The sequence below is a fragment of the Carassius gibelio genome, chromosome A7 (genome assembly GCF_023724105.1).
Source record: "Carassius gibelio isolate Cgi1373 ecotype wild population from Czech Republic chromosome A7, carGib1.2-hapl.c, whole genome shotgun sequence".
NCBI classification, from domain to species: domain Eukaryota; kingdom Metazoa; phylum Chordata; class Actinopteri; order Cypriniformes; family Cyprinidae; genus Carassius; species Carassius gibelio.
Genome location: NC_068377.1, coordinates 2,563,793 through 2,590,499, shown reverse-complemented (window position 1 = coordinate 2,590,499; position 26,707 = coordinate 2,563,793). Strand labels below are relative to the sequence as shown.

At 40.8% G+C, this 26,707-nt stretch overlaps 1 protein-coding gene across 8 annotated transcripts in view; it reads left to right on the top strand.

Moving 5' to 3' along the window:
- The window catches only part of LOC128016417 (adhesion G protein-coupled receptor L3), a 251,076-nt gene that overhangs the window by 195,876 nt on the left and 28,493 nt on the right, over window positions 1-26,707 (top strand). For 6 of the 8 annotated variants that reach the window (XM_052600898.1, XM_052600897.1, XM_052600903.1 and 3 more), the window contains 8 exons: window positions 682-865; window positions 5,695-5,817; window positions 7,409-7,614; window positions 16,602-16,778; window positions 23,317-23,526; window positions 24,079-24,299; window positions 24,593-24,659; window positions 24,766-24,857. In XM_052600898.1, coding sequence (XP_052456858.1) covers window positions 682-865; window positions 5,695-5,817; window positions 7,409-7,614; window positions 16,602-16,778; window positions 23,317-23,526; window positions 24,079-24,299; window positions 24,593-24,659; window positions 24,766-24,857 — 1,280 coding nt within the window. The remainder of the gene's footprint in view (window positions 1-681; window positions 866-5,694; window positions 5,818-7,408; window positions 7,615-16,601; window positions 16,779-23,316; window positions 23,527-24,078; window positions 24,300-24,592; window positions 24,660-24,765; window positions 24,858-26,707) is intronic. The other 2 variants (XM_052600902.1, XM_052600904.1) reach the window with 1 other exon arrangement.

Below are 26,707 nucleotides of genomic sequence, written 5' to 3'. Positions count from 1 at the left end.
AAAAACATATTTGTTTGATAATGTTATACTTATTCCTCACAAAAAAAAGAAAAAAAAAGAAGAAGCAATTTTTTCTTGCTCATTGTCATTCATTTCTTAAAATAAAATAAAATAAAAACTCGCTTGATCATTTTACCATTTTACCATTTAAGTTACAGGGGGAAAATATTTTTTGATCATTATCATTTATATTTCTCATAAAAAAAAAAATCATGATCATTGTTATTTATTTATTTTTTATTTTTTATTTATTTTTGTCAGATAAAATACAGAACATTTACTTCATCATTGTAATTTATGTTTTCCAAAATCACAAAAAAAAAAAAATGTTTTCTTCATCATTTTGTCATTTATATTTCTCATAAATTAAAGAAAGATGTTTTCTTGATTATTTTGTCATTTATATTTCTCCTATATTACAGGAATTTGCTTGATCACTGTGTGTGTTGTGATCATCTGTCATGTCATCACCGGTGTTTTGGATGTGGTTGTGTGATAGTGGAGGTTCTTTTGACCAGTTCCTGTCATTGTGTCTCATTCTCAGTCTGTGTGGTGACTCCTGATTCATCCGTCATGCACCGATCTGAAGATCTCTGCATGCTTCTGTCAGTAGTTGTTGTAAGGTTGTGAGCAGGTTTTGTGCTGGCTGTGTCTGAATGCTGATGCTGTTTTCTGCGGCAGGCGATGGTGGAGACGGTGAATAACCTGCTGCAGCCGCAGGCGAGAACGGCATGGATGGAGCTGTCGAGCGCAGATCAGCTGCGTGCTGCCACCACGCTGCTGGACACCGTTGAACAGGGCGCCTTCGTGCTCGCAGACAACCTGCTGAAGACCGACGTGGTGCAGGAAAACACCGAAAACATCCGTGAGTCTTTCAGTGCATTCATCATCAGTCGAACACTTGACCTCGCTGTTGCTAGCGTCCAACACTGCAGATGACATGAAATCATACATTTATCTTCTCATCATCGTTTGGAGTGAGTTCTCTTCCCACAGATAAGAGTCAGAGATAAGGTGCTTAACCTTCAGAAAATACAAAATGTCAGCCATAGATTGTATGAGCTGCTTTACATTTGTATTTCGCTAAAAAAAAATGCTTGTTATTTTCCTCATTTATATTTCTCAAGTTGCAAATTACAATAGAAAAAAAAAATGCTTTATTATTTTGCCATTAAAAGCTTATGAAGTATAATGTACTTTTTTTGTCATTTACATTCCCCTGAAATTACAGAATATAAATATTTACTACATATTCATATTTTTCATTAATTACAGAAAAAACATAATCGCTGTCATTTCTATTTCTCAAAAATGACAGAGAAAAAAAATAGCTTGATACTTTGTCATTGATATTTCTCATGAATTACAGAAAATGAATATTTGCTTGACCATTCTGTCATTTATATTTCCCATAAATAAAAAAAAATAAAAAAATAAAAATTGCTTGATAATTTAGTAATTTATATTTTTCATAAATTACAGAAAAAAAAAAAAAAATAAAAAAAAAAAATAAAAAAAAAAAAAAAATATATATATATATATATATATATATATATATATATATATATATATATACTTGCTTTATTGTGTTATTATTATTATTATTATTATTATTTTAATTACAGAACAAAATCTTGATCATTGATGAAGAGTTTTTATTTATTCTTTATTTTAGCAATTTTTGAAATATAAATATATAATACAATTATTAAGCATTTATTTTCTGTATTTTATGGGAAAAAAATTGCTTGATAATTTTCATCATTTGTATTTTCCATAAATTACAGAAAATAAATGCTTAATAAGTTTATTATACATTTATATTTCAAAAATCGCAAAAATAAATAAATAAATAAAAACTCTTGATCACTGTCATTTTTACAGAAAAACCTTGATATTTAGTAATTTATATGTCTCATACATTACAAAAATGCAAAATAATAATAATTGCTTGATTATTTTAAGCATTTATATTTCTCAAAAAAATAGAATTTTTGTAAAAAAAAAATGTAATTTGTGAAAAAAAAAAGTAACTTTTTTTTAATGATGTTGTTATTTTCAACCCTAATTAGAGGTTTGCAGGGTTGATCAGTAATGCTGTCACCTCTACAGTTTGTGTAAAAACTAAGAATATGAAATCTTTCTCGTTTTCCAAATGGTCACATCCAGGGTGTTACAACATTGACAACAGACCTTGTTTTTGGATTCTGATTGTGTTGCCAGAAATGGGATATCAGCGGCGTCCATGAACCCCGAGCGGCCCTGATACACACCGATAAACCCGCTTTCATCATATCAGCGCCATTAGCACACGCATTTGACTCCTTTATGACCGTGAATCGTGTTATTGTATTCACTGGAAGGCATAATTAAGCGTTTTTAAACGAAAGGGTGAGTGAGCATGTGCTCCGAGCGATAATTGAGTGTCGTTTACGATGTGTTTCTCAGCCCGCAGAGGAATCAGACGAGACGTTTTGAGGACGCCCACGTTATTCTGTTCCGCCCGCATCTGTTTGTGAATATCATTGTGTGAATGCAAGCATTCCCGAGATCGGGCTGTGTGTGTGTGTGTGTGTGTGTTCCTCTGGGATGAAAGCGATGCATCTCCTCTTCCTAAAGATGGGGATTTAAGGTGGACTGGCTGCCATGGAAGCTCCAGAATGTAGGTCTGCCGTCTCTCTGTGGAGATGGTTGCATTTTGGGAATTAATAAAACTGAATTTATCGTGTCTGGCATACGATTTATCCTGATATTAAGGGATCCAGAGCTCGTCTCCGCGGGGGGAGGGAGTCCCTCCAACAAAGTTTTTATGAGGGTTATTTTATATCCTCCGTGCTGCACGGTGATCAATCTACGGGCTGTGACACCTTTAGCAGACCTTCAGGCCCTGTTTGATGGGGTTAGTTTGCAGCGTTGGACGGTTTGTTTGGCCCTCGGGGCCGCTGAGTCCGAAATACAGCCTTCACTTAAAGGAATAGATCAGCCAGAATTGAAAAGTTTACACACTCTCGTGTCATTACAAACCCATGTTATATTCTTTATTCCGTGGAACGCGCAAGGAAATGCTCTTGTCCATAAATACGATGTAGAAACAGGTTTTCACTCAGAAATTCACAAAGAAATGACAAAGAAACTGCAAGTTAGACATTTGAATGGATACGAAATTTTGAAGTACATAATTAATTACACAAAATGCTATTTTATTTTAAGCCATACACTAATAATATGAACTTTAGAAAAGTGTACAGTTAAGTAATTTTCATTACAATTCACTGCCGTTTCCAGCTGAAATGGACACTAGTGGAAGTAAAACAACCATTTTTAATCCTTTGCACACAAATTATGATTACAGGGGCAGATTATTGATTAATAAAGATGGATTTTCAAGCATTTCCTTGCACAATACTATGTAATGAGCTCAAAACACTTTTATCATAGTGCATGATCTGTATCACATAACCAGCTCCATATACCGTATTTTTCTGACTGTAAGTCGCACATGAGTATAAGTCGCATCAGTCCAAAAATACGTCATGATGAGGAAAAAAAACATATATAAGTCACACTGGACTATAAGTCACATTTATTTAGAACCAAGAACCAAGAGAAAACATTACCGTCTACAGCCGCCAGAGGGCGCTCTATCAAGCGCCCTCTCAAGGCTGTAGAAGGTAATTTTTTCTCTCGGTTCATTTCTCTTGGTTCATTTCTCTCGGTTCATGATAAAAATTAATTTTGATAAATAAGTCGCACCTGATTATAAGTCACAGGACCAGCCAAACTATGAAAAAAAAGTGTGAATTATAGTCCGGAAAATACGGTATATGGCTTTTCTGATGTAGTAAACTTGCTCAGTAGCACACCTAGTACAGCATTTCAGATGCAATGTGTTAAATACGAGTCCCATGAAATAATAGACACAATAAAAGAGCTGAACGACTTGTAGAAACAAGCACAGGGTTGCTTCAACAAATGTGTTTTTATCACGTTTGCTTTTGTTAACTCTTATTTACGTAGCATTTCATTTTCATACATAACAGAGTACTGACCTTACAGTGCCACTCACCGGACATTTCATTTCCAAACAACCAGCAATGATTCACATTCATCTGCTCTGGATTAAACTGAACATTTTAGTTTTTTGATTCATTTTGAAGCTCAACACCCCTCTGAATGTTCCTCAGATTGTCTCCTTTCGTATTTCACAGAAGAATGACAGTCATACAGGTTCGCATTATCATCTTTGTGCAAACTATCCCTTTAAGGCCAACATCGCAGCATGTGGAGAACGGAGAGAAGATTAGCGGCGTTGCCATCTGATGATAGTGTTGATGACACAGTCGTTCGGGGAAATAAAGCCTGTTTGTGTGTGAGGATGGATGCTCATCTTTTGCCAACTTACCCTGAAGTGGTTGTTATCCTCCTTCTTCGGTTTATTATAATGTGCTTTTATAAAACGCCATGCCTTTGTGTTTAGATTTCTCTCTGTTTGATGGAGAGTGTGTTTGTCCTCACGCTCCTAATCTGGCGAGCAGATTTTAGCCGATCAACGTGTTGTTTAAACCGGCTTTTGATTTCTCTTGAGGCACAACAGCGTCTCGGCCTGCTGTTTGCAGTCTTAAGCTTTTCACAGCGAAGCTGGAAGAAGGAAAGCGTATTTCCTGCAAGCTATAGTCGTCTGGTTCTGCCCACCGCTCTTTATCGCTCTCCTTTGTCCTGTCGGCGGCGAATACCTGCAGGCCCCTGCTGCTGAATGAGTCTCCTTTGGGACTTTCAATGCTAATTTTGGTTTGATAAGTGTTTGTGTAAATGCTAGGGAATTTTGCAGCTGACTTGATTTCAGCTCCTCTGAAAGCATGTTTATGAATGCTCCAGAATCAGGCGTCAGGCCTGGCGCTGATGCATTCATCCTCTGATTAGAGAGTGGCGCTGAATCACTGTGGAAATCTCAGACAGCGCGAGATGCTTTGATATGTTCAAACAGCACAGCGGGAGTTTCATTCTCCGTCTGAATTTTTTTAAATTGCAGATTCTACACAAGTATTTGACGCAAACACTTCAACGCAAGCTCGATGTCGTGCATCGTTGCATTTTAAAATGTACGTTCTCAAAGTTGTTCTTATGGTTCTGGAAGAGAAAAAGTATAAGAAGTATAAATGTGTCCAGTGTGAACAGAAAGCAACAGGGTGCTCTTGTAAGACTTCAGGTGTCACCTCCACTGAAATAGCTCCAATTCAGTCCTATTTACATCACATAAACCTGTTTCCAGTAAGTCTGACCTTAGAGACCTGTTACTATGGGAACAACTGAGATGAGTTTTAAAGAACTAGATGGTCCATCATCAGATGAAGCATCTGTAACTCATCAGAACCTGAGACCTTGAGAACTGCATCAGTTTGATTAGTGATCCATGATGAATCTGTTCATGAATTGGACATTACCGCCATTTTCATGAACACCAAAAAGACATGTCAGCCAAGATTTTCAGTGATTAACATAATTTTTATTCTTGACAGATAATGCTTGTATGAACTTTGAAATTTGTTGAAAATCTGTTTTTTTGTTCAGGTTATATTTACTTTCATTATACTGTCATAAACTCTGAGGTGTGTTATCACCACAGTCATGACTTTCCATGCATCGAGTATAGTGTTATTCGGGCCTAACGGTGTTTGTGTGTCTGTCATTGTTCAGAGCTGGAGGTGGCGAGGATGAGCACAGACGGAAATCTTCCCGATCTGAAGTTTCCACAGACGGGAGGACAAGGGAACGCCATCCACCTGTCAGCAAACACCCTCAAACAACACGGCAGAAACGGTACAGACACCACACGCCGGCAGACACGGGGTTATGAGGCCATGGATAATGAACATTATCTATATATACAAATAAAATCGAACTCAAAATATTAACAAAAACTATAAACATAGATTGGTGATAATAATCTGTAAAATAACAGTAATAAACGAATGGCACCACCTTACTCTTAAACTCTTGATTTTATGGACTAACAGTGAAGATCATCCACATTTATTCCTATTTTATACGCTGGTTTCCTTCGTCAGAAGGTTTCTACCTGCCACCAAAAATATAGTTTTGTCTTCTTGTGAGTCCGTGATCCAGACGCGGCGGGGACGCGGTGGGGAGGCAGGGTTGGTTCATTTCTTTTTCACGAAAAGCAAATATAACAAGCAGAACTGTGGCTCTGTCGAAGGAGGCAGTAAAGCGCTAATGACCTTTCAATAAAGCTGAATCAAATCGACTCTGCGGTTATTTTCTTTCCTCCCTTTTTTCTCTTTGCTCTCTCGAATCCTCTGTGCCCCTCAGTAAATGCTGCTGAGAGGAACAAAGCATTATGGATATTATGTATGCATTACGTGATCTACCGAATCCCATCTAATCAAAGCCCAAATTATTTCACTTCATTGCTCTTTTCCTCTAATATAATCTGAAAAAGGGCTTCGATCAGCTTGAGACAGTGTCTTCTCGCTCTCTATGATGTGCTAATGAAGAATTTTGAGGAACGCTAAAGAAACGTGCGGATGAACCCTGGTACGCCCCATCAGGACATGTCCAACAGCAGACTGAACATGCTTTGCTTTGTGATTCTGTCGCTTTGGCTTTTAAAAGGCTTTAGCAGGGGGCTGATCTCCCAAACTAACTCCCCTCCGATCGCTAACGTGTTTTTTTTTTTTTACCTTTTAATAGGGTTAAGGTTTTCTAACATTGTGCGTACAGTATGCTTCATCTTTTATAAATAAAACAATTAAAGAAATTGATACTTATATTCTGCAAGGATGCTTTAAATTGATCAAAGTAATCTCTCTATTCATTCAAAAAATCCTCACAGTTATTGTTTAACACAACGATTGTTTTGCTGCTTCAAGATGAAATGTTTTTTGAGCAGCATTTCAGCTTGTCTTCATTCAAAAACAAAAAATCCTAAACTTAACTTTTTTGTTGTTGTTGATGCAGCTCAGAGATGCAATGAATGCATTTACACTACAATTACATAAATAAAAAGACACACATTTTCTTTTTAAAGAACATTTTTATGATAGAATGCAGTCATGCTGATATTTGGGAAAAAAACTGTACTCTCACATGCATGACGTTATAAATATTAAAAACAAGCTCATACAATGGCATATTTTTGCTACTGTATCTCAGATTTGGAGGGGTTTTTCTTAATTTTTATGGCATTTTTCCCCAAGCCTCCGCTCTCTTGTATGTTAATATGATTGACTGATTTATTTCATTTCCTCTAATGTGAGGATTGTTTCAGCTTCTGTTGAGCAGCGAATACTTCTGAGTAAACTGAAACCAGTGACCTTTGTCATCATAATGATGCTGAATGAATTCATAAAGAAGCTAACAGCCGCTCCCTTTCTGTCGGTCTGTCTTTCAGGGGAGATCCGGATGGCGTTCGTCCTGTACAAGCATCTGGGTTCATATCTGTCCACTGAAAACGCCAGCATGAAGTTCAGCAGCGAGACGTTGAACACAAACTACTCTGTCATCGTCAACTCTCCCATTATAACGGCAGCCATCAACAAAGACAGTAACAAAGTCTACCTGTCTGACCCCGTCATATTCACCGTGCGCCATATTCAGGTACGGAGCCGAGCCGGCTGGTGTTAGGTTGGGATTTGCTGTCCGAATAAACATTCCTTGGAATAATCATTCTGGACCGTGTGTGTTTGTATGTTTGTGTGACTGGTTGGGTAACTCAGATGAATAGGTGATGAATGAACGGTCCCTCAGTCACACCACCACCATTTATGCCCGAATGATTTTTCTCCAAGCATTTTTTGGAAACACACCCAAAAAATGAGACACACACCATGATTAGACAGGTCGCGAGATCTGGGAATTTGATTTGACCCACACTGAATCTACGCCCGCAGAACTTGTGCACTTTTCCACAGAATCACAGCCCTGTGTGTGTAAATGTGTTGTTTTAATATATATATATATATATATATATATATATATATATAGAGAGAGAGAGAGAGAGAGAGAGAGAGAGAGAGAGAGAGAGAGAAAGGTTTTGGATAATATGGCTAATATAATTCCATAGATTTTCTCACAAAAATGCATAAAGTGATTCAAATATAAAAGGTTTAAAACTTTGTAAATTCAAGCAAATCGATTGGATGCTATTGATTAATACTGTATTAAGGATGATAACCATGATAACGCTATAGTTTTAAAAATCATTATAAACTCAAAAGAAATTATTATATAAAGACTATTATTTATAGTCCACTTTAGACATTTGACTAACTATAGGTTCCTATGATTTCTGCAATGTGGACAATGAGGATGAAATAGCAGAATCCAGGCATAACATGTAAATTTACCACATAATGCAGAATTTCATTTAATTAGTGTAACGGCGCTAATGGAGGACAGGAGACAAATGCAAGTACGAGTAAGTTTATTAAGAGTATGGTGATGATGAAAGGTCGGAGAGTAACGCAGGAACCACGGTGGCAGCACAGACTGGTGAGTTGAGACGTGGGGTGCGTAGAACGATGATGACAGCGGTGACAATCCAACAGTGGTGAGTGTATTCCAAGCGTGACGACAGGATCCGAACAGAACGGCGACAAGGCAAGGCAGGAACAACACGAACACGACATCAACACCAGGATCTACAAACAACGATCAGACAAACAGGAAACGAAAGACAGGGTGTTAAATAGTCTGTGGGAACTAGCCGCACCTGCCGCTGATCAGAGATCAGCGACCACACCCACATGAAACAATCAACATGACGTAACATGACTACAGCTGGAGACGGTGCATTCACGAACCGTGACAGTACCCCTCCTCCTAAGAACGCCTCCTGGCGTCCCCAGAATCTCTTACCTGTCGATTGTAATCATCGATAAGGGAATGATCCAGGATGTCCCTAGCAGGTACCCAACTTCTCTCCTCCGGACCGTAACCCTCCCAGTCCACCAAGTACTGAAAACCGCGTCCCCTCCTTCTAGAGTCCAGAATACGATTAACCAAATAAGTGGTCTCCCCATCTACGAGACGCGGCGGGGGAGGGACCGGGGTAGGCGGATTAATGGGAGAATGAAATACAGGCTTTATTTTGGATACATGAAAGGCGGGGTGAATTCTCCTGTACGTCGGAGGGAGTTTGAGGCGGACTGTCACCGGACTAATGATCTTGGTGACAGTAAACGGGCCGATAAATTTGGGAGCCAGTTTATTAGAAACGGAACGGAGAGGAATGTTCTTAGTAGAAAGCCACACCTTTTGACCCACGACGTATACGGGAGGCCTAGACCGGTGGCGATCGGCTTTGGCCTTGGTGCGCGCCCCCACTTGGAGTAGAGTCTCGCGGGCTCTGGTCCAAGTGCGGTGGCACCTCTGGACGAAGGCGTGAACGGAGGGGACCGCAACCTCGGATTCAATACTGGGAAAAATTGGTGGCTGGCACCCTACACTACACTCAAAAGGAGATAGGCCCGTAGCCGATACTGGTAAGGTATTGTGGGCGTACTCCACCATAGACAATTGTTGGCTCCAGGAGGAAGGATTCTTGGAGACCAAACATCGCAACACCCTTTCCAAATCTTGGTTGGCTCTCTCGGTCTGGCCATTGCTCTGGGGGTGAAACCCTGAGGACAGACTTACAGTCGCTCCTAGTAATTTACAGAATTCTCGCCAAAATTTAGACACAAATTGGGGTCCTCTGTCAGAAACCACGTCTATCGGGAGGCCATGTAAACGAAAGACGTGGTCTATGACGGTCAACGCTGTCTCCTTGGCTGAGGGCAACTTGGCCAAAGGAATAAAATGGGCGGCCTTCGAGAACCGGTCCACCACGGTTAAAACAACCGTGTTGCCCTGGGAGGGCGGGAGGGCGGTAATAAAATCTAGAGCGATATGGGACCAGGGTCTCGAAGGTACCGGCAGCGGTTGGAGTAACCCATCCGGGGACCGATTGGAAGCCTTACCAGTGGCACATACCGAGCAAGCCAAAACAAAATCGTGAATGTCGCGAGCCATAAGTGGCCACCAGAATCGTTGCTTGACTAAAAATCTAGTACGGTTAACCCCTGGATGGCAAGCCACATTAGAGCAATGTCCCCACTGGATAACGTTGGACCTTAATCCCTCCGGCACAAATAAGCGGTTCGGTGGGCACCCGGGCGGAGGCGTTACCCCTTCTAAGGCCGTTCTGACCTTCGACTCGATCTCCCATGTGAGAGTGGAGACCACTAATGTCTCAGGAAAAATACACTCGGGAGTGGACGGGCGTTCGGAATGGTCAAAAATACGAGACAAGGAATCGGGTTTGATATTTTTGGAACCCGGGCGGTACGAAATAGTAAAATCAAAACGACCGAAAAAAAGTGCCCATCGAGCCTGCCTGGAGTTCAACCTTTTGGCGGTGCTAATGTACTCTAAGTTCTTGTGGTCAGTCCATACTATAAAAGGAACCCCCGATCCTTCTAACCAGTGTCGCCATTCCTCCAATGCCATCTTAACTGCCAACAATTCTCTGTTACCAATATCGTAATTACTTTCTGCAGGAGATAAACGATAAGAAAAATACGCGCAAGGGTGGACCTTGTCGTCTAAGGGAGAACGTTGGGATAACACCGCTCCTACCCCCACCTCTGACGCATCGACCTCCACCATGAACTGCCGTGTGGCGTCAGGGGTAATGAGAATTGGAGCTGAAATGAAACGGCTCTTCAGTTTCGCAAACGCAGCTTCCGCTGTGTTTGACCACCTGAAAGCAGTCCTGGCGGAGGTCAAGGCGGTCAGAGGCGCGGCTAGTTGGCTGAAGTTGCGAATGAAACGCCGGTAGAAGTTAGCGAACCCCAGAAACCTCTGTAGGGCCTTACGGGAATCTGGACTTGGCCATTCTACCACAGCCCTAACCTTCTCGGGATCCATGCGTATTCCCTCAGTCGACACGATAAACCCCAAAAATGGAATAGACTGTGCATGAAACTCGCATTTCTCCGCCTTGACAAAAAGCCCATTCTCTAGCAACCTCTGAAGCACTCGTCGGACGTGCTGCACATGTTCCTGGAGAGAAGAAGAAAAAATCAATATGTCGTCCAGGTAGACATAAATGAACTGATCAATCATATCTCGCAGCACGTCGTTGACGAGTGCCTGGAAGACCCCTGGGGAGTTGGAGAGCCCGAAGGGCATGACCAAATATTCAAAGTGCCCTCTGGGGGTGTTAAACGCGGTCTTCCATTCATCCCCCTCCCTGATCCGAACCAAATGATACGCATTGCGTAAGTCCAGTTTTGTGAAAATAGACGCTCCCTGCAACCTCTCGAAGGCTGAAGACATCAACGGCAAAGGATAAGTATTCTTTACCGTGATGTTGTTCAGCTCTCGGTAATCAATACAAGGTCGCAGTGATCCGTCCTTCTTTCCCACAAAAAAGAACCCCGCCCCCGCAGGAGAAGAGGAAGGGCGGATGAATTTGGAAGCTAGAGAATCAGAAATATATTTCTCCATAGCCTCCCTCTCTGGCACAGAAAGTGAATAAAGTTTGCCTTTAGGCGGAGACTTACCTGACAATAACTCTATGGCACAGTCGTAAGGACGATGCGGAGGAAGAGAAGCAGCTTGAGACTTACTGAACACTTCCTTCAGGTGGAGGTACTCAGCGGGCACGTTAGATAAATCCACCGCCTCCTCCTGTAACACAGACACAGACACAGACGGACAAGCAGACACTAAACAAGACTCATGACACTTTCGAGACCAAGAAAAAATGGAATTAGAGGACCAGTCTACTTTGGGGTTATGGAGAAGGAGCCAAGGGTGCCCGAGGACAATGGGTGCCAGGGGAGAGTCAAGGATGTGAAATGAGATAGTTTCGGAGTGGTTACCAGAGGTGATGAGTGTGATCTCCTCAGTGCAGTGAGAGATAGTGGGGAGTTGCTGTCCAGTGAGGGCGTGGACCGTGATGTGGTGCGGCAGGGTCTTGAGGGGAATGTGGAGCTTGTGTGCAAGGTGACAATCCATAAAGTTACCTTCTGCCCCCGAGTCCAGTAGTGCCTGACAGTGGTGTGTCTGTGCTGACCACCGCAGTCTAACCGGAAGGAGCATAGATGATGGTGGTGATGAGGTCTTCTCGGCAGAGATCCCACCCGATAGTAGCCTCATGCGTACTACCGGGCTTGGCCTTTTACTGGACAGGTCTGGGCTTGATGTCCGGCTCCCCCGCAGTACATGCAAAGGCCCAGGGATCTCCGCCTCTCCTTCTCCTCCCGGGAAAGCCGAGCTCGCCCTACCTGCATGGGCTCGTGATCGTAGGTGGGACTGACCACGTCTCCGCCGCTGAATCGCCCGTCCGCCGGGCCCCTGGATGTGGTGTTGAACAGCCCCCTCCTCTCCATCCTAGTGAGGCGGGCATCCACCCGTAACGCTAGCTCAATGAGTCCATTAAGAGAGGGGGGCAGATCCAGGGCGTAGATCTCCCTCTGGACGCGGTCAGCCAGCCCATGCAGGAACATGTCCCACTGCGCCTCCTCGTTCCAATGGCACTCCGTCGCCAGGGTTCTGAATTCGATGGAGAAGTCTGAGACGGACCTCTCCCTCTGGCGTAACTCCGCCAGCCTCCTGGCCGCCTCCCGTCCTGCGACGGCCCGATCGAAGACCCGCCTCATCTCCTCGGAGAGCGCCAGGAACGAGTCGCAGCATGGGTCCTGGTTCTCCCACACCGCCGTCCCCCATAGTGCCGCCCTCCCAGAGAGTAAGGTGAGCACAAAAGCCACTTTCGCCCTCTCGTTGGCGAATGTCCTGGGTTGCAGGGCAAAATGCATATCACAGCGGGTTAAAAATGCTCTACAAAAGTTGGGCTCACCCGAGTATGCTTCCGGGATAGGAAGGCGCGGTTCCGGCTGGGAGGTGGTCACTGGTGGTACCGGGAGAGCGGGCGGTGTGGGTGGCGCAGTGGGCGCTCGAAGAAGATGGAACTGCTGGGTGAGCTCGGACACCTGCGTCACCAAGGCTTGGACCGCGCGACCAGTGTCGTTAAGAGTCCTCTCCTGGGAGTCCATCCTCCGAACACTGGCGCTGAGAAATTCTTCCAGAGATGAAGCTTGAGTACTCGCTGCCTCCATGATGGTCTGATCGTTCTGTAACGGCGCTAATGGAGGACAGGAGACAAATGCAAGTACGAGTAAGTTTATTAAGAGTATGGTGATGATGAAAGGTCGGAGAGTAACGCAGGAACCACGGTGGCAGCACAGACTGGTGAGTTGAGACGTGGGGTGCGTAGAACGATGATGACAGCGGTGACAATCCAACAGTGGTGAGTGTATTCCAAGCGTGACGACAGGATCCGAACAGAACGGCGACAAGGCAAGGCAGGAACAACACGAACACGACATCAACACCAGGATCTACAAACAACGATCAGACAAACAGGAAACGAAAGACAGGGTGTTAAATAGTCTGTGGGAACTAGCCGCACCTGCCGCTGATCAGAGATCAGCGACCACACCCACATGAAACAATCAACATGACGTAACATGACTACAGCTGGAGACGGTGCATTCACGAACCGTGACAATTAGTCAAATTTTAGATGAATAATACAGGTGCTGGTCATATAATTAGAATATCATCAAAAAGTTGATTTATTTCACTACTTCTATTCAAAAAGTGAAACTTGTATATTATATTCATTCATTACAAACAGACTGTTATATTTCAGATGTTTATTTCTTTTAAATTTGATGATTATAACTGACAACCGATACAAAGAAAGGATTTTTAGAAAATGAATATGAACATGAAAAGTATGAGCATGTATAGCACTCAGTATATAGTCTGTGCTACTTTTGCCTGAATTACTCCAGCAATGCAGCGTGGCATGGAGTCGATCAGTCTGTGGCACTGCTCAGGTGTTATGAGAGACCAGGTTGATCTGATAGTGGCCTTCAGCTCTTCTGCATTCTTGGGTCTGGCATATCACATCTTCCTCTTCACGATACCCCACAGATTTTCTATGGGGTTAAGGTCAGGCGAGTTTGCTGGCCAGTTAAGAACAGGGATACCATGGTCCTTAAACCAGGTACTGGTAGTTTTGGCACTGTGTACAGGTGCCAAGTCCTGTTGGAAAATTAAATCTGCATCTCCATAAAGTTGGTCAGCAGCAGAAAGCATGAAGTGCTCTAAAACTTCCTGGTATACGACTGTGTTGACCTTGGACCTCAGAAAACACAGTGGACCATCACCAGCAGATGACATGGCACCCCAAACCATCACTGACTGTGGAAACTTTACACTGGACCTCAAGCAACAAGGATTGTGTGCCTCTCCTCTCTTCCTCCAGACTCTGGGACCCTGATTTCCAAAGGAAATGCAATATTTACTTTCATCTGAGAACATAACTTTGGACCACTCAGCAGCAGTCCAGTCCTTTCTGAAGCGAGACGCTTCTGACGCTGTCTGTTGTTCAAGAGTGGTTTGATACAAGGAATGCGAAGCTGAAACCCATGTCTTGCATATGTCTGTGTGTAGTGGTTCTTGAAGCACTGACTCCAGTTGCAGTCCACTCTTTGTGAATCTTCCCCACATTTTTGAATGGGTTTTGTTTCACAATCCTCTCCAGGGTGCGGTTATCCCTATTGCTTGTATACTTTTTTCTATCTCATCTTTTCCTTCCCTTTGCCTCTCTATTAATGTGCTTGGACACAGAGCACTGTGAACAGCCAGCCTCTTTTGCAATGACCTTTTGTGTCTTGCCCTCCTTGTGCAAGGTGTCAATGGTCGTCTTTTGGACAACTGTCAAGTCAGCAGTCTTCTTTGAGCATTTCAAATAACTGACGACAAAACCGCAGCGCAAGCTTTTAATAAACAGAAAAATATTGTGCGTTGATGTGAAGTTTAGTATAATTATCATTATAGTCATCATACTTGGTGTATATGGGCTTTTACCCTTGTGAAACAAAAGTATGCTTAAGCATTGTAACTAATAGACTTTAAAAGAATGTACTTCTGTGATTTAAATGTAATGTTTTCACACACTCAATGTGCATGTTAACTACAATTGTTTTTGACACACTTAAGTAGGACTAAAGTACATTTTTATATGTCATTTCATACTTCTGCTGTCTTATGGGAAAATGGCTCATCCATTTTTATTGTTATCATTCTTCCTGCAATGTCATGATCGGTAAAAAGTAGTTCTGCTGGTTAAAATCTAAAAACCCCGCCAACACCAGCAGTTATGCCTGAATTATTTTTCTCAGAGCGCTTTATTGAAACGCTCCCAGAAAATAACACACACAGAATCTCTGCCTCCAGGCTTGATTAGAGCTGGGAACGTGATTTCCTGTTTCAGATTGCTCATGGGAGAAAGATATCGGCAAATCCAAGGAATCTGCAGATTTCCACAGAATACCAGCAGCCAGCCACCGGAGTGTCTGTTGGTTACAGATTTGGGCTAATTTGATAATGCTTTAGCCACCAGTGCCAGTGTTTTACTCTCGGCTCCTCGGTTTAAATCCATTCCTTTGAATTCAGTTTTATTTATTTTCCTCCAAAATGCAGAAAAAACATCTGACTGCATCCTAGTTTAGAGGTCACAGTATGGAATGGACGCTATTTCAATTAGTTTGCTGATATTAAATGATCATCTATTGGCTTAGCCTTGTGAAAATGAAAGTAGACTTGAGTGTTTATGGAAAACAGAATATAACGGAGTGTAAACTAAATAAAATAAAAGTTTCAGCAGTGTTATTTTAGTATAAAGAAGATACTATTATATTTTTAGAATGAGCTTTATTTTTTATAGTTTCCATTTTCATTATATTTAATTTTAGTTTAGGAATTTTGATGAGCATTTTAATAATTTTTAGACTGTCAAATATATATTTTGTTCTTTTTTATAATTGATTTTAATATGACTGTTTTTTATTAATCTATAATTTTTATTTTAGTTGTATTTTTACAATATTTTCGAACATCAGGTAAAATGTAATTAAAGTGACACATTTTTCTTTGCCAACTAGAGTTTTTTAATATTATTATTATTCTATTTCATTTAATGTTTATTTAATTTCAAGTAACTTATTATTATTATTATTATTATTATTATTATTATTATTATTATTATTATTATTATTATTATTTTGTTAATGGTTTAATTTTAGTTTCAGTTTTAGTTAACTAATTATATCCCTAGTTTTCAGATACGTACCCTACTTACCCTTGTGAGAAAATGTACACTTAAGCATTATTACCGAAATAGTATACTTTAAAATAAGCAACTTGAATGTAATGTTTTCAGACACTCGGTGTGCATGTTAAATTACTATAAAAGGGAAATGTATTATCGTTGAAATATATATCAAATGCAGCTAGCTAAACCATGGAGTGCTTTTTGTACAACTTAAGTACATCTTAAAATGTAATTTCATAGTTATTACAATCTCACATTTTTTGAACATGACTTCTGCTGTTTGTTTTTTTTTTTTTTTTTTGGGCATTGGTGGCAGCAGGTTTTGAACCCTGAGTGTAACTCTTATTCTCACTTATGTCGTGTGTTTCGCTGCTTTCCTCTCTGACGCAGTTTGTTCTTCCTCCTCTTCCAGCAGTCAGAGGAGAACTTCAACCCCAACTGTTCGTTCTGGAGCTACTCGAAGCGCAGTATGATGGGCTTCTGGTCGACGCAGGACTGTCTGCTGCTGGGAACAAACCGAACACACACCACCTGCTCCTGCACACACCTCACCAACTTCGCTGTGCTCATGGCTCATGTGGACGTGCAGGTAGAGATGCTTCCAGCACATCTGTCCCAGATATAAACATCAGACCATTTATCTGCATTCCCATCACAGCAGAAATTGTTTGTAAAACCATTTTTGCTCTCCCTTCAGTCCAACAATTCACATTCCACTCCACGAAAACAAATACACTAAAACTTGAAGCTATCATGTAAAATGAACAGTGTTGGGAACGTTACTTTAAAAAAGTATTAGTTATAGTTACTCACTACTTGTTCCAAAAAGTAACTGAGTTAGTAACTGAATTACTCTATAATAAAAGTAACTCGTTACCAGGGAAAGTAACTATTTGCGTTACTGTATATAAATAGAAAGAGTTGCTACATGTCAGATAATTTGTACTTTTTTTTTTTTCAGTTTTCACAAGTAGGTTGAAATGAGTAGAACAGACAGGTATATCTCTTTCAATATTTATTGCACGTCAACAGACAGCAAGAGTTTTATCCTGCCCTTCAAGTATTATCTTTGTAAGAAAAGTGTTTTTGGCCACTAGCTTTGTAGATGCGTGTCACACATTACATGTACACATTACATGCACGTTTTTGCCTTTGACCACAATGAATTTGAAGTAGTGCTTATATCTTCACCTTGAAAATGGCAACTTGCTCCTGACTCGCCATCTCTGCTGCTGATCTCTGTGTAGCTGTTGCGTGTGTGTGTGTGTTTGGCGCCGCTGGCGCAGCCACGTGTGCCGGCATGTGTGTAAAAACACTGGCTCTGATTGGCTACCATGAAACACATGACTCTGCCTTAGCCAATCACAACCGCTTATCTCGTTATTAACCCATCTCCTCACTCGTTGTGTGAGCCAGGGGTCCGTTCGGATTGAATAGTTTATTAAATCAATGCATAGTAACGCACCGCATTTAACGTTCAGTAACGTTAACGGCGTTATAACGACGGGAAAAGTAATTAGTAAGATTACCGCATTACTGAAAAAATAACGTCGTTAACTAACGCCGTTCTTTTAAACGCCGTTATTCCAAACACTGAAAATGAATAATAAATAAATAATTGTAATTGTAAGTTAAAATGCATTATAATATTTGGAATCTGAAATTGGTTGTTTATCATGTTTTTTAATGCATTATACTTTCTAAAAGTGTAACAATGCATAAATGACTGTTGTAATGTATTATTACTGTGATTTTAATTATTCATGAGATCATACAGTGCAATATAAGGTGTGTTACAAGGCATAACTCATGCAATTAAAATAATTTTATAATGCATTATGTATAAAAGCTTTAAGTTTTACCCTTTGGGTTTTAAGTTTTTAATTAAATAAAACCATAAAAAATGTTGTTGCTTAAAAAAATAAACAAATAAACTGTTAAACTAAATTCAAATGATAAATGTTGTTTTATAGTATATTTATATATATATATATATATATATGTATGTCAAAATATACAGAAAATATATAAAATCTTGAATATCACTATACAATAGTAAACTATGTATATTTAGTACTACTAACTACTAACATGACAAACATGCTAAAAATGAAACTAAAATTAAAAACTGAAAATATAAACAATATAATGGTATCTCAGTGATTTAAGACTAAGTGATGTAAATCATCCCATGAAGTTTGGAGCCGCTGAATGTCTTCTGCTCTGAAGAAATCAGAAGAAAGGCATGAGGTGTGTTTATGTGGAGCAGATCTCTGTGGAGACTGTTTATTGTTTGCTGATGACTCCAGGCTGTGAGGTGCATTGTGGGAGATCAGCGGGTGGGCGGTCTTTATCTCTCCATATGATCCAAGATCAACGCTGATTACCAGCTGAGCAACTTAATACACACCGAACAAACAGACATACACTTGTGCATTTGCAATGTTGCTGTTGCTTGTGAGTTGGTTAGTGTGTTTTTAAAGGCCGACATGATGCGTCAGATGTACAGCTTTAAGTTTTGCATTGTTTTCAACCGTTGACCTATTAGTGCCGTTTCTGTGTTGTTGTTTCTCTACTGATGTCTATTGTTGTGTCGGTGTGGTCGAGCGTCTGGCAGGCGTGGGGTCACATGGGACGGAGCCTCAGCCAGGTGCATCAAGTCTAAAAGCTTCATTTACATTTTCCATTCAGAGCCCAGGTTCGGCTTTGCCTGGAGAGAAACAGAAGAACAATTGACAGGAAAAAGTGAAAAATGAGGGGAAGAAAAGACATTTTGAAAGAAGGGATGAAAGAAAGGCCCTGTGGAGCGCCGTCGACAGCCGTGGCTCTCGAGAGAATGAGAAAAAAAGGAGTAGATCGCTGACAGACATTTTGATTAGCAAGTGAGAAGGGAAAACTACAGGTCTCCTTCCGGTCCTGCTGTTTAAAATAAAATCTGGCAACTTAGATTTCCAGTGTGTGAGTCACATCTGGAAGTAGAGGTCAGTGATTGATGAGGATTGGGAACACACCTATTTAAGGCAGTGACATGCCCACCAACGAATTGGACACACCCTCTCCATGCTAAGACACGCCCACATTTGCGCATGAGTGCCAACTAAAACTATAACAAAAAAATGTCATAATGGAAACAAAACCGCTAGAAAACATACGTATCAAATGATACATTTGAAATTAAATAATAACTAAGTTATTTATAACTAAAACTAAAGAAAATTACAAAAGCATTTTTTTTTTATTAATTAATAAAAAATCTTAATAAAACAGCAATTATTAATTAGAATAATAAAAAAAAATATATATATATATATATATATATATATATATAGTTTAGGATTCACAGTCATGTCATGTCCACAATATGCTTAGCCACACCCACCCCACATTTGCCACACCCCATCATGGATTATTCCCATTCACTTCTGCCTTGAACACACCCACCTTGGGTTTAGCCACACCCACTATAGATTTGGTATGTGGGCATGTCTTGGTTTGTGGTTACTCAGGAAAACAGATCAACGATCTGACAAGTAAACTGGATCTCATTAACTAGGGGAAATAATAATAATAATAATAATAATAATAATAATAATAATGAAAACTTCCAGTGGTTTTAACAAATTAATCTTTTTTTAGGGGGGCAAGAAAAAAACTGGCACCACTGGCAAATAAGTTTAGGCAAAAAAATAAAAATAAAACATGCATAATTTTTTTTTTTTTACAAGCAAATAATAATAATAATAATAATAATAATAATAAATAAACAAAAGTAAAAACAGACAAACCAAAAATGGAAATGTTGCCTCATGTATTAGTCGCCTCATGTATTATATATACATGTATCTGTGCATTGTACTGTATACTAAATGGAAGTATTACTGCATTACTGCATAACTTTAAGCCACACCCTTTTCAGATATGACCACACCCACTTATCTGTACAGCCTTATAGATGGGTTTCATTTCCTGTGTGTGCATCCATTCAGTGATGCGTTCTTTCACTCTGAGACTGTTGAGGTCCTCAGAGGTGAGCGTTGTGTTGTTGCCATGACTACAGCGGTGGCAGTGTGAGTGCTGGAGTGATGCTGAGTCTGGGGCAATGTCAGACAATCGTCATCCATCAATCCTAAAAGAGGCCCATGCTCTCATCGTAGGGGTGCGCGTGTGAACGGCGACAGAATTACACCTCGTTAGGACGAGGAAACAAGGACTGATTGAATTCTGAGTGAAATGTGTTCATGTTTACTGCTCTGAAGGCCTTCGTGAATGACTGAAATCATTCAACACGTTCACTCTCATCTCAACTAAAGCAAACTTCACATTCCTCTCGATACATTTCCTCCTGCTGATGCTCTTTCCTACTGCTTGCTGCTCAAGAAACATTCCTGCTTATTAGCAATGTTGAAAGAGTTGTGCTGCTGATTGTTTATGAGGATTTTATTTTTACATTTGATTTTTCAGGATTCACAGATGAATAGAAAGTTCAAAGTAAACAATATTAAATGTTTTAGTATTAGAAATAGATTAAAACGTTCCATCAGAAGACTGAATTGATCTAATGTTAACCATATTTCCATAAGTGTGTTGTTGTTGTTTTTTCATGTGCAGTGTTTTCAGCTGGCCCTTGAGTGCTCCATTAAAACATGTTTAACCCGTGTGGACTGTATGTGATCATGTAAGAGAAGCGATGAACTGCTGCTGGTCACTGTTGATGTTGTAACTGCTTCATTGAAACAAAATGTTCAAAAGAACGGATTTGTGGAAACTTCTCAGCACTAGACTGTGTGAGAAATCAGCTGATACTGAGGAAAGAAGAACACAGATGGGTTATAAATCTACCAGATCTTGAGTCTGGCAGCACACACACACACACACACACACACACACACACACACACACACACACACACTGATCTCTTTTACTTTTTTGTGTCAGTGTGTTTGATGGAGAGCAAAGCACTATTAATCAAGCACCTGCTCCATTACCTCTATGTGTGTGTGTGTGTGTGTGTGTTGTTCAGCAGATTTTCTCCTGATTGTCCATCTGTGTCTCTCTCCAAGAGATATAATATAAGTATATAATATAATATAAGTATATATATATATATATATATATATATATATATATATATATATATATATATATATTATATAATTATTATTTTGTTGAAGAAAATAATTTTATTTATTTATTTATTTTTTTCTTAGCCATTATGTTTAGTAAAGACTCCTGGAGTGCAACACTTCTTCTTCTGCTCTGGGGGTCTATGAAAGCCCATAAATTTGGCACACATATAGAAGACAGTCTCAACATTAACCATAGGTAGTTTGGAGTCTCTAGCGCAAACCCTCTAGCGCCACTATCTGCTCAAAGTTGCACTCATATTTATGCTAATAACAGTTGAAACAAAATGCTCTTTTCTTCTGATTCCTTGGTTTAAGATGATTCAACATTGAAAAATCGGACCAGATTATCTTCAGACAATGCTAAATTAAAAAGCTGGGGAATTTGAATAACGCACGAGTGAATTCGACGAAGAGCACACCAAAGTGAACGTGAGGCTTTATCTCCATATCACGAGAGCACGTTCAATCCAAACTTTGTGTGTGTTATAATAACCAGGACCCAAGGTTACCTTCTCAGTTTCGGCACAGCACCACCTGGTGGTCTGGAGATAGGAAAAAATAGGAATTTTGGGATATTTTTTGATAAACTTCGGGATATTTTTGCCTAATTTCACAAGACTGGTATCTTTAGTTTCAGTACGACATACTGAGTTAAAATACCCAATTTGTTTTACCCGCCGTCCATTTTGGGCATCAGGCATTTTTAATTTTTACATAAAATACTATTGCAGTAGTCACTGGGCTGGTAGCTTTAACTAAGATTTACAATTTAGTTAGTTATATATACACTTTAGGTGCCAATACATACCTTTAAGGTACTATTATGCATCATGTAGGGGTAAAATGTTTTTCTGCGAGTGCATGTACACGTGTGTGTGTGTGTGTGTGTGCGTGTGTTTGAGTAGTGTATGCATGTGTGTTTATAGACACGTAGATTTACTTGAGCTCAGCGTTGACTCTATAAAGTCTGAGACTCGCTGTGGATTCTGCTGAGCAGGCTTGAGCTGTTGATTTACTTACAGCACTGACACACACACACACACACACACACACACACTGCTGTTGAATGTAGAGGAGATATAGCACTCAAGGGTGAGTGGGCCTCAGGAAGAGCGATGTGTTATATGCTCAGCAGCCCTCTGGGGCTCTCTCTCTCTCACACACACACACACACACACACACACAAGCTATGCACTGTTACCTGTGCAGTGTTCATAAATATTCATGTGCTGTGTTCTTCAGAAATGCTGACATCCATTCTTCCGACTCAAAGTCTTCTGGGATGTGTCCCATATCAGCTGTGCTCTTTTCCCCTGGCTGTGTGGCCTCCGTAGGGACCCTACAGAGGGAGCACAGTGGGAATCAATGACGCCGTCTGCTGGATCTGAGCGCTTTAACTGCAGCACGATAATAAATCACTGACTGTCACAGGCGCTGAACAGAAAAATACACAATACATGCGTGAAGACCGTTTTGTAGGTTTGTTAACTGTGCTGGAGGCTTGTTTGCAGCTTTGCAGTAAAAGATAATCTTTTTTGTTGTTGTTAATATAATTAATTACACCACAAGATATTAATAAAAAATAGCTACCTACACTTATGTAATATATAATTTGAAATTCACATGTTTTTAATTAGCTGGCAAGGTAGCTGGCTACCTAGAACAATAAATAAGTGAAAAATTAAATGTACAATTATAATTTTTATGAAACAATTAAAATATATATCATGCTTTTTTTATAATTATTTATAAATTATACAATTATAATTTAAAATGTTAAAATGTATAAAATTATTTTATTTTATTTGGTGGAGATCATTGAAATGGTGGGCTCCTCTCCTGGTGTAAGCGTCTGAAATCGTTGCTGTGATGTGCTCTCGTGCTTTGATGGTGTCACTGTGTATCTGTAATTGCTGCTTGCAGTGATATTCTGATATCGAAGTGTAATATTTCCGTTCAGAGGGATGTGAAAGTGAAATCTATGTCTCTCTCTCTCTGCAGCCGGTGGATCCAGTTCATGGTCTGCTGCTGGACATCATCACGTGGGTGGGCATCCTGCTGTCTCTGGTCTGTCTGCTCGTCTGCATCTTCACCTTCTGCTTCTTCCGCGGCCTGCAGAGCGACAGAAACACCATCCACAAGAACCTGTGCATCTCGCTCTTCATCGCTGAAACACTCTTCCTCACCGGCATCAACCGTGTGGACCAGCCTGTACGAAACTTATCATTTCAGTGTTATTTTAGTAGCATCATTTTAGTTTGGTTTTTATTTTTAAAGTTTCCATTTACATTTTTAAGTATTAAGTAATACTTTTATGGTTTTAGTCTTAATTTACGTGATTATAATCCTGTTTTTTTTTACATTGTATTTGCATTGTTAATCACATCAAATATTGTTGATTTGTTTATTGTTTTAAACATAAACAGATTTTTTTTTTTTTTTTTTTTTTTTTATATTTGTACATTTTACTCACTTTTTCCATGTTGTGCAGCTGGGGAGATTGTGTGTTGGATGTTTTTAAATGGCAGGCTGCATGCATTTATTACTTCATGAGAGGGTGAAATGGCACAAGTGTGTGTGTGTGTCATAAAGATTTAATGAGAGAGCGTTCAGTGTGTGTGACTCTAATGCAGAACGTCATGCATGATTTATAATCTTTAAACCTTCTTATTTCACATTTTTCAATTATCTGAGCAGGTTTGTGAGGTCGCTGAACAGCATCCATCAATGTCCAGGTAACGAGTGATTGTGTGCGTCTTTCAGATCGCCTGCGCCGTCTTCGCGGCTCTGCTGCATTTCTTCTTCCTGTCTGCGTTCACGTGGATGTTTCTGGAAGGTGTTCAGCTCTACATCATGCTGGTGGAGGTGTTCGAGAGCGAGCATTCACGCAGGAGGTATTTCTACCTGGCCGGATACGGCATTCCTGCGCTCATCGTGGCTGTTTCTGCCGCAGTGGATTACCGCAGTTATGGGACGGACAGAGTGTGAGTCTCACACACACACACACACACACACACACACTCAAATCTTGGTCTTGCTGGGATGTGTGTGGTCGCAGGAAAGTTGAAGTTTAGTCTAATGTTGCGGAAATTAAAGTCTGAATAATTGAAAGAACTCTCATGTATCAGCCCAAAGACACAAGAGCCTTGGAGACAACCTGCAGTATTACTTCCTGTGTATATGTGTGTGTGTGTGTGTGTATGTGTGTGTGTATGTGTGCGTGCATGCACGTGTGTTAATTTGATGCTTGAGTGATGTGTTTTCCTCTCATTTTCAGGTGCTGGTTGCGGTTGGATACTTATTTCATCTGGAGTTTTATAGGCCCTGCCACACTCATCATCATGGTAACCAGCTCTTATACTACCTATAACGCACAGTTAAAACCCTGTCTACATCCTGGTCTCCTCATGTGTGAATCCTAAACCAATCCTGTGCTTCTGTTCTTCCCAGCTGAATGTGATCTTCCTGGGAATCGCTCTCTACAAGATGTTCCACCACACCGCCATCTTGAAGCCAGATTCTGGTTGCCTTGACAACATCAAGTAAGCCTGACAGTGAGGGGTGGGACCTGTTGGATGGGATCTCTGTGGGTGGGGCTTGTGGAGGGGTGGAGCCTGTGAGATGAGCTATATGTGGGTGGAAGTTGTGGGGGGGTGGAGCCTGTGAAATGGGCTATCTGTGGGAGGACCTTGTGGAGGGGTGTGGCCTATGAGGTGGTTTTTTTGGAGGGTGGAACCTTTGATAAGTTGGGCCTATGGTGGGTGGAGCTTGTGTAGGGGTGGGTGGAGTCTGAAATGGGTTGAGTTTGTGAAGGGGTGGAGCCAATTATAGATGAGTCTATGAAGGGTGGGGCATCATATAGTTGTGTCCTGCTAGAGTGGGGTTTTTGAGAGGTGTAGATGGGTGGAGTGGGTTCTTTTGAGGGAGGAGCCTTTGAATGATGGGGCCTGTGGTGGGCGTATTCTGTTGGAGAGGTGGAGCTTATGATGGGTGGAGTCATGAAGAGGTGTGGTCTTTTAGGGTGGAATCTATGTGAAAGGTGGAGCCAGGATTAGTCATGGACTGATCTAGTGGGTGTAGTTTGTGGTGGGTGGGGTCTTTAGGGAGGATACTTTTAAAGGTATAGTCTGCGGTGGTGGGATCTATGTGAAGAGAGGTGACTGTTAAATGAAAGCTGGGGGCCAACAATAGATGGAGTCATTGAAGTGTTTGGCACTCTGTTGGGTGTAGTCTGTGAGGGGTGGGGTCTTTAGGGAAGAGCCTCTGAAAGGTGGGCCTGTGGTGGATGGGGTCTTTGAGATTTCTAAAGATGCTTTTAATATGCATCATTCCTCCAGTGATGGCTAATAATCCGATTTTGAGTGGAGTGTGCCATATGTGCCATTGCTTTCGAAATGCATCATGACTAAGCATTAGCATTTACGCTACAAAAGTAATGTGATGTCCAAATGTGGAACTGGTGATCATATTCCAAAACATTTTAGGCCACATTTTCACCTGTGTTTCGCTCCGATCAGTTGAGGCGCTTGGTTTGTTCGAGTAGCCTCACAAAATCAGTGTCAGGTAATGGGACAGAAAAGTGATTGGTGTATTGTGTTTGGAAAACCTGTTTGGAAACAGCCATTATGCTGCTCCCTTTTATGGCTCTAATTGTAGAGAAGCGACACACTTCATGCATATAAACAGGAGTTTAAGTGGCCCATTGAACATCTACAGAGGAACCCGCATGACTCATTTTTCACATTGTTATTGCAGGTTAAGGTAAAAGTAAAACTGGCACAAGTATCCCACAGTGTGTGTGTGTGTGTGTGTGTGTGTGTCCGTCTCTGTATTCAGTGGGGAGGTTGTTGTTACCTGAAGATCTGTGTTATTTCACAGGAAAGAGCAGCAGACATTCTGCCCAAATTAACCTCCGCATGCACATGAATATTCATCAACAGAGCCACACAGCAGCCACTCAGGAGAGCAGAGAGCTGAAAGGACTATAAATATGCTAATTTATGGCTGTCCCCTCAGATCCAGCATAGAGCGCAGGACAGTGAGATGATGTGTGTGTGTCCAGTTGTTCATGTGTGTGCTTTTGTGTGTGTGATGCATGCTAATCAGACGGTTTGAGTCAATGATCTTGTATCTTCACTGCTGGGGATGAGGCCAGATGTCGCAGTGCATCACCGCATGTTTAAGGGCCAAACTGGACTGATGTGTCCCTTGGCCCAGAGAACTGTGATGGACATCTGATCGAAGGGAATACATCCTGAATATGACACTTGCATTCATGTGTCCAGCTCAACAGCAACTGTTGCAGTGGCCTTGGGATTCATTCTTGAATTATTTGTCTCATTCTTTTTTCTCTACATGCTTTTTAGAAACACATTCAATGCTTTGAACCAAA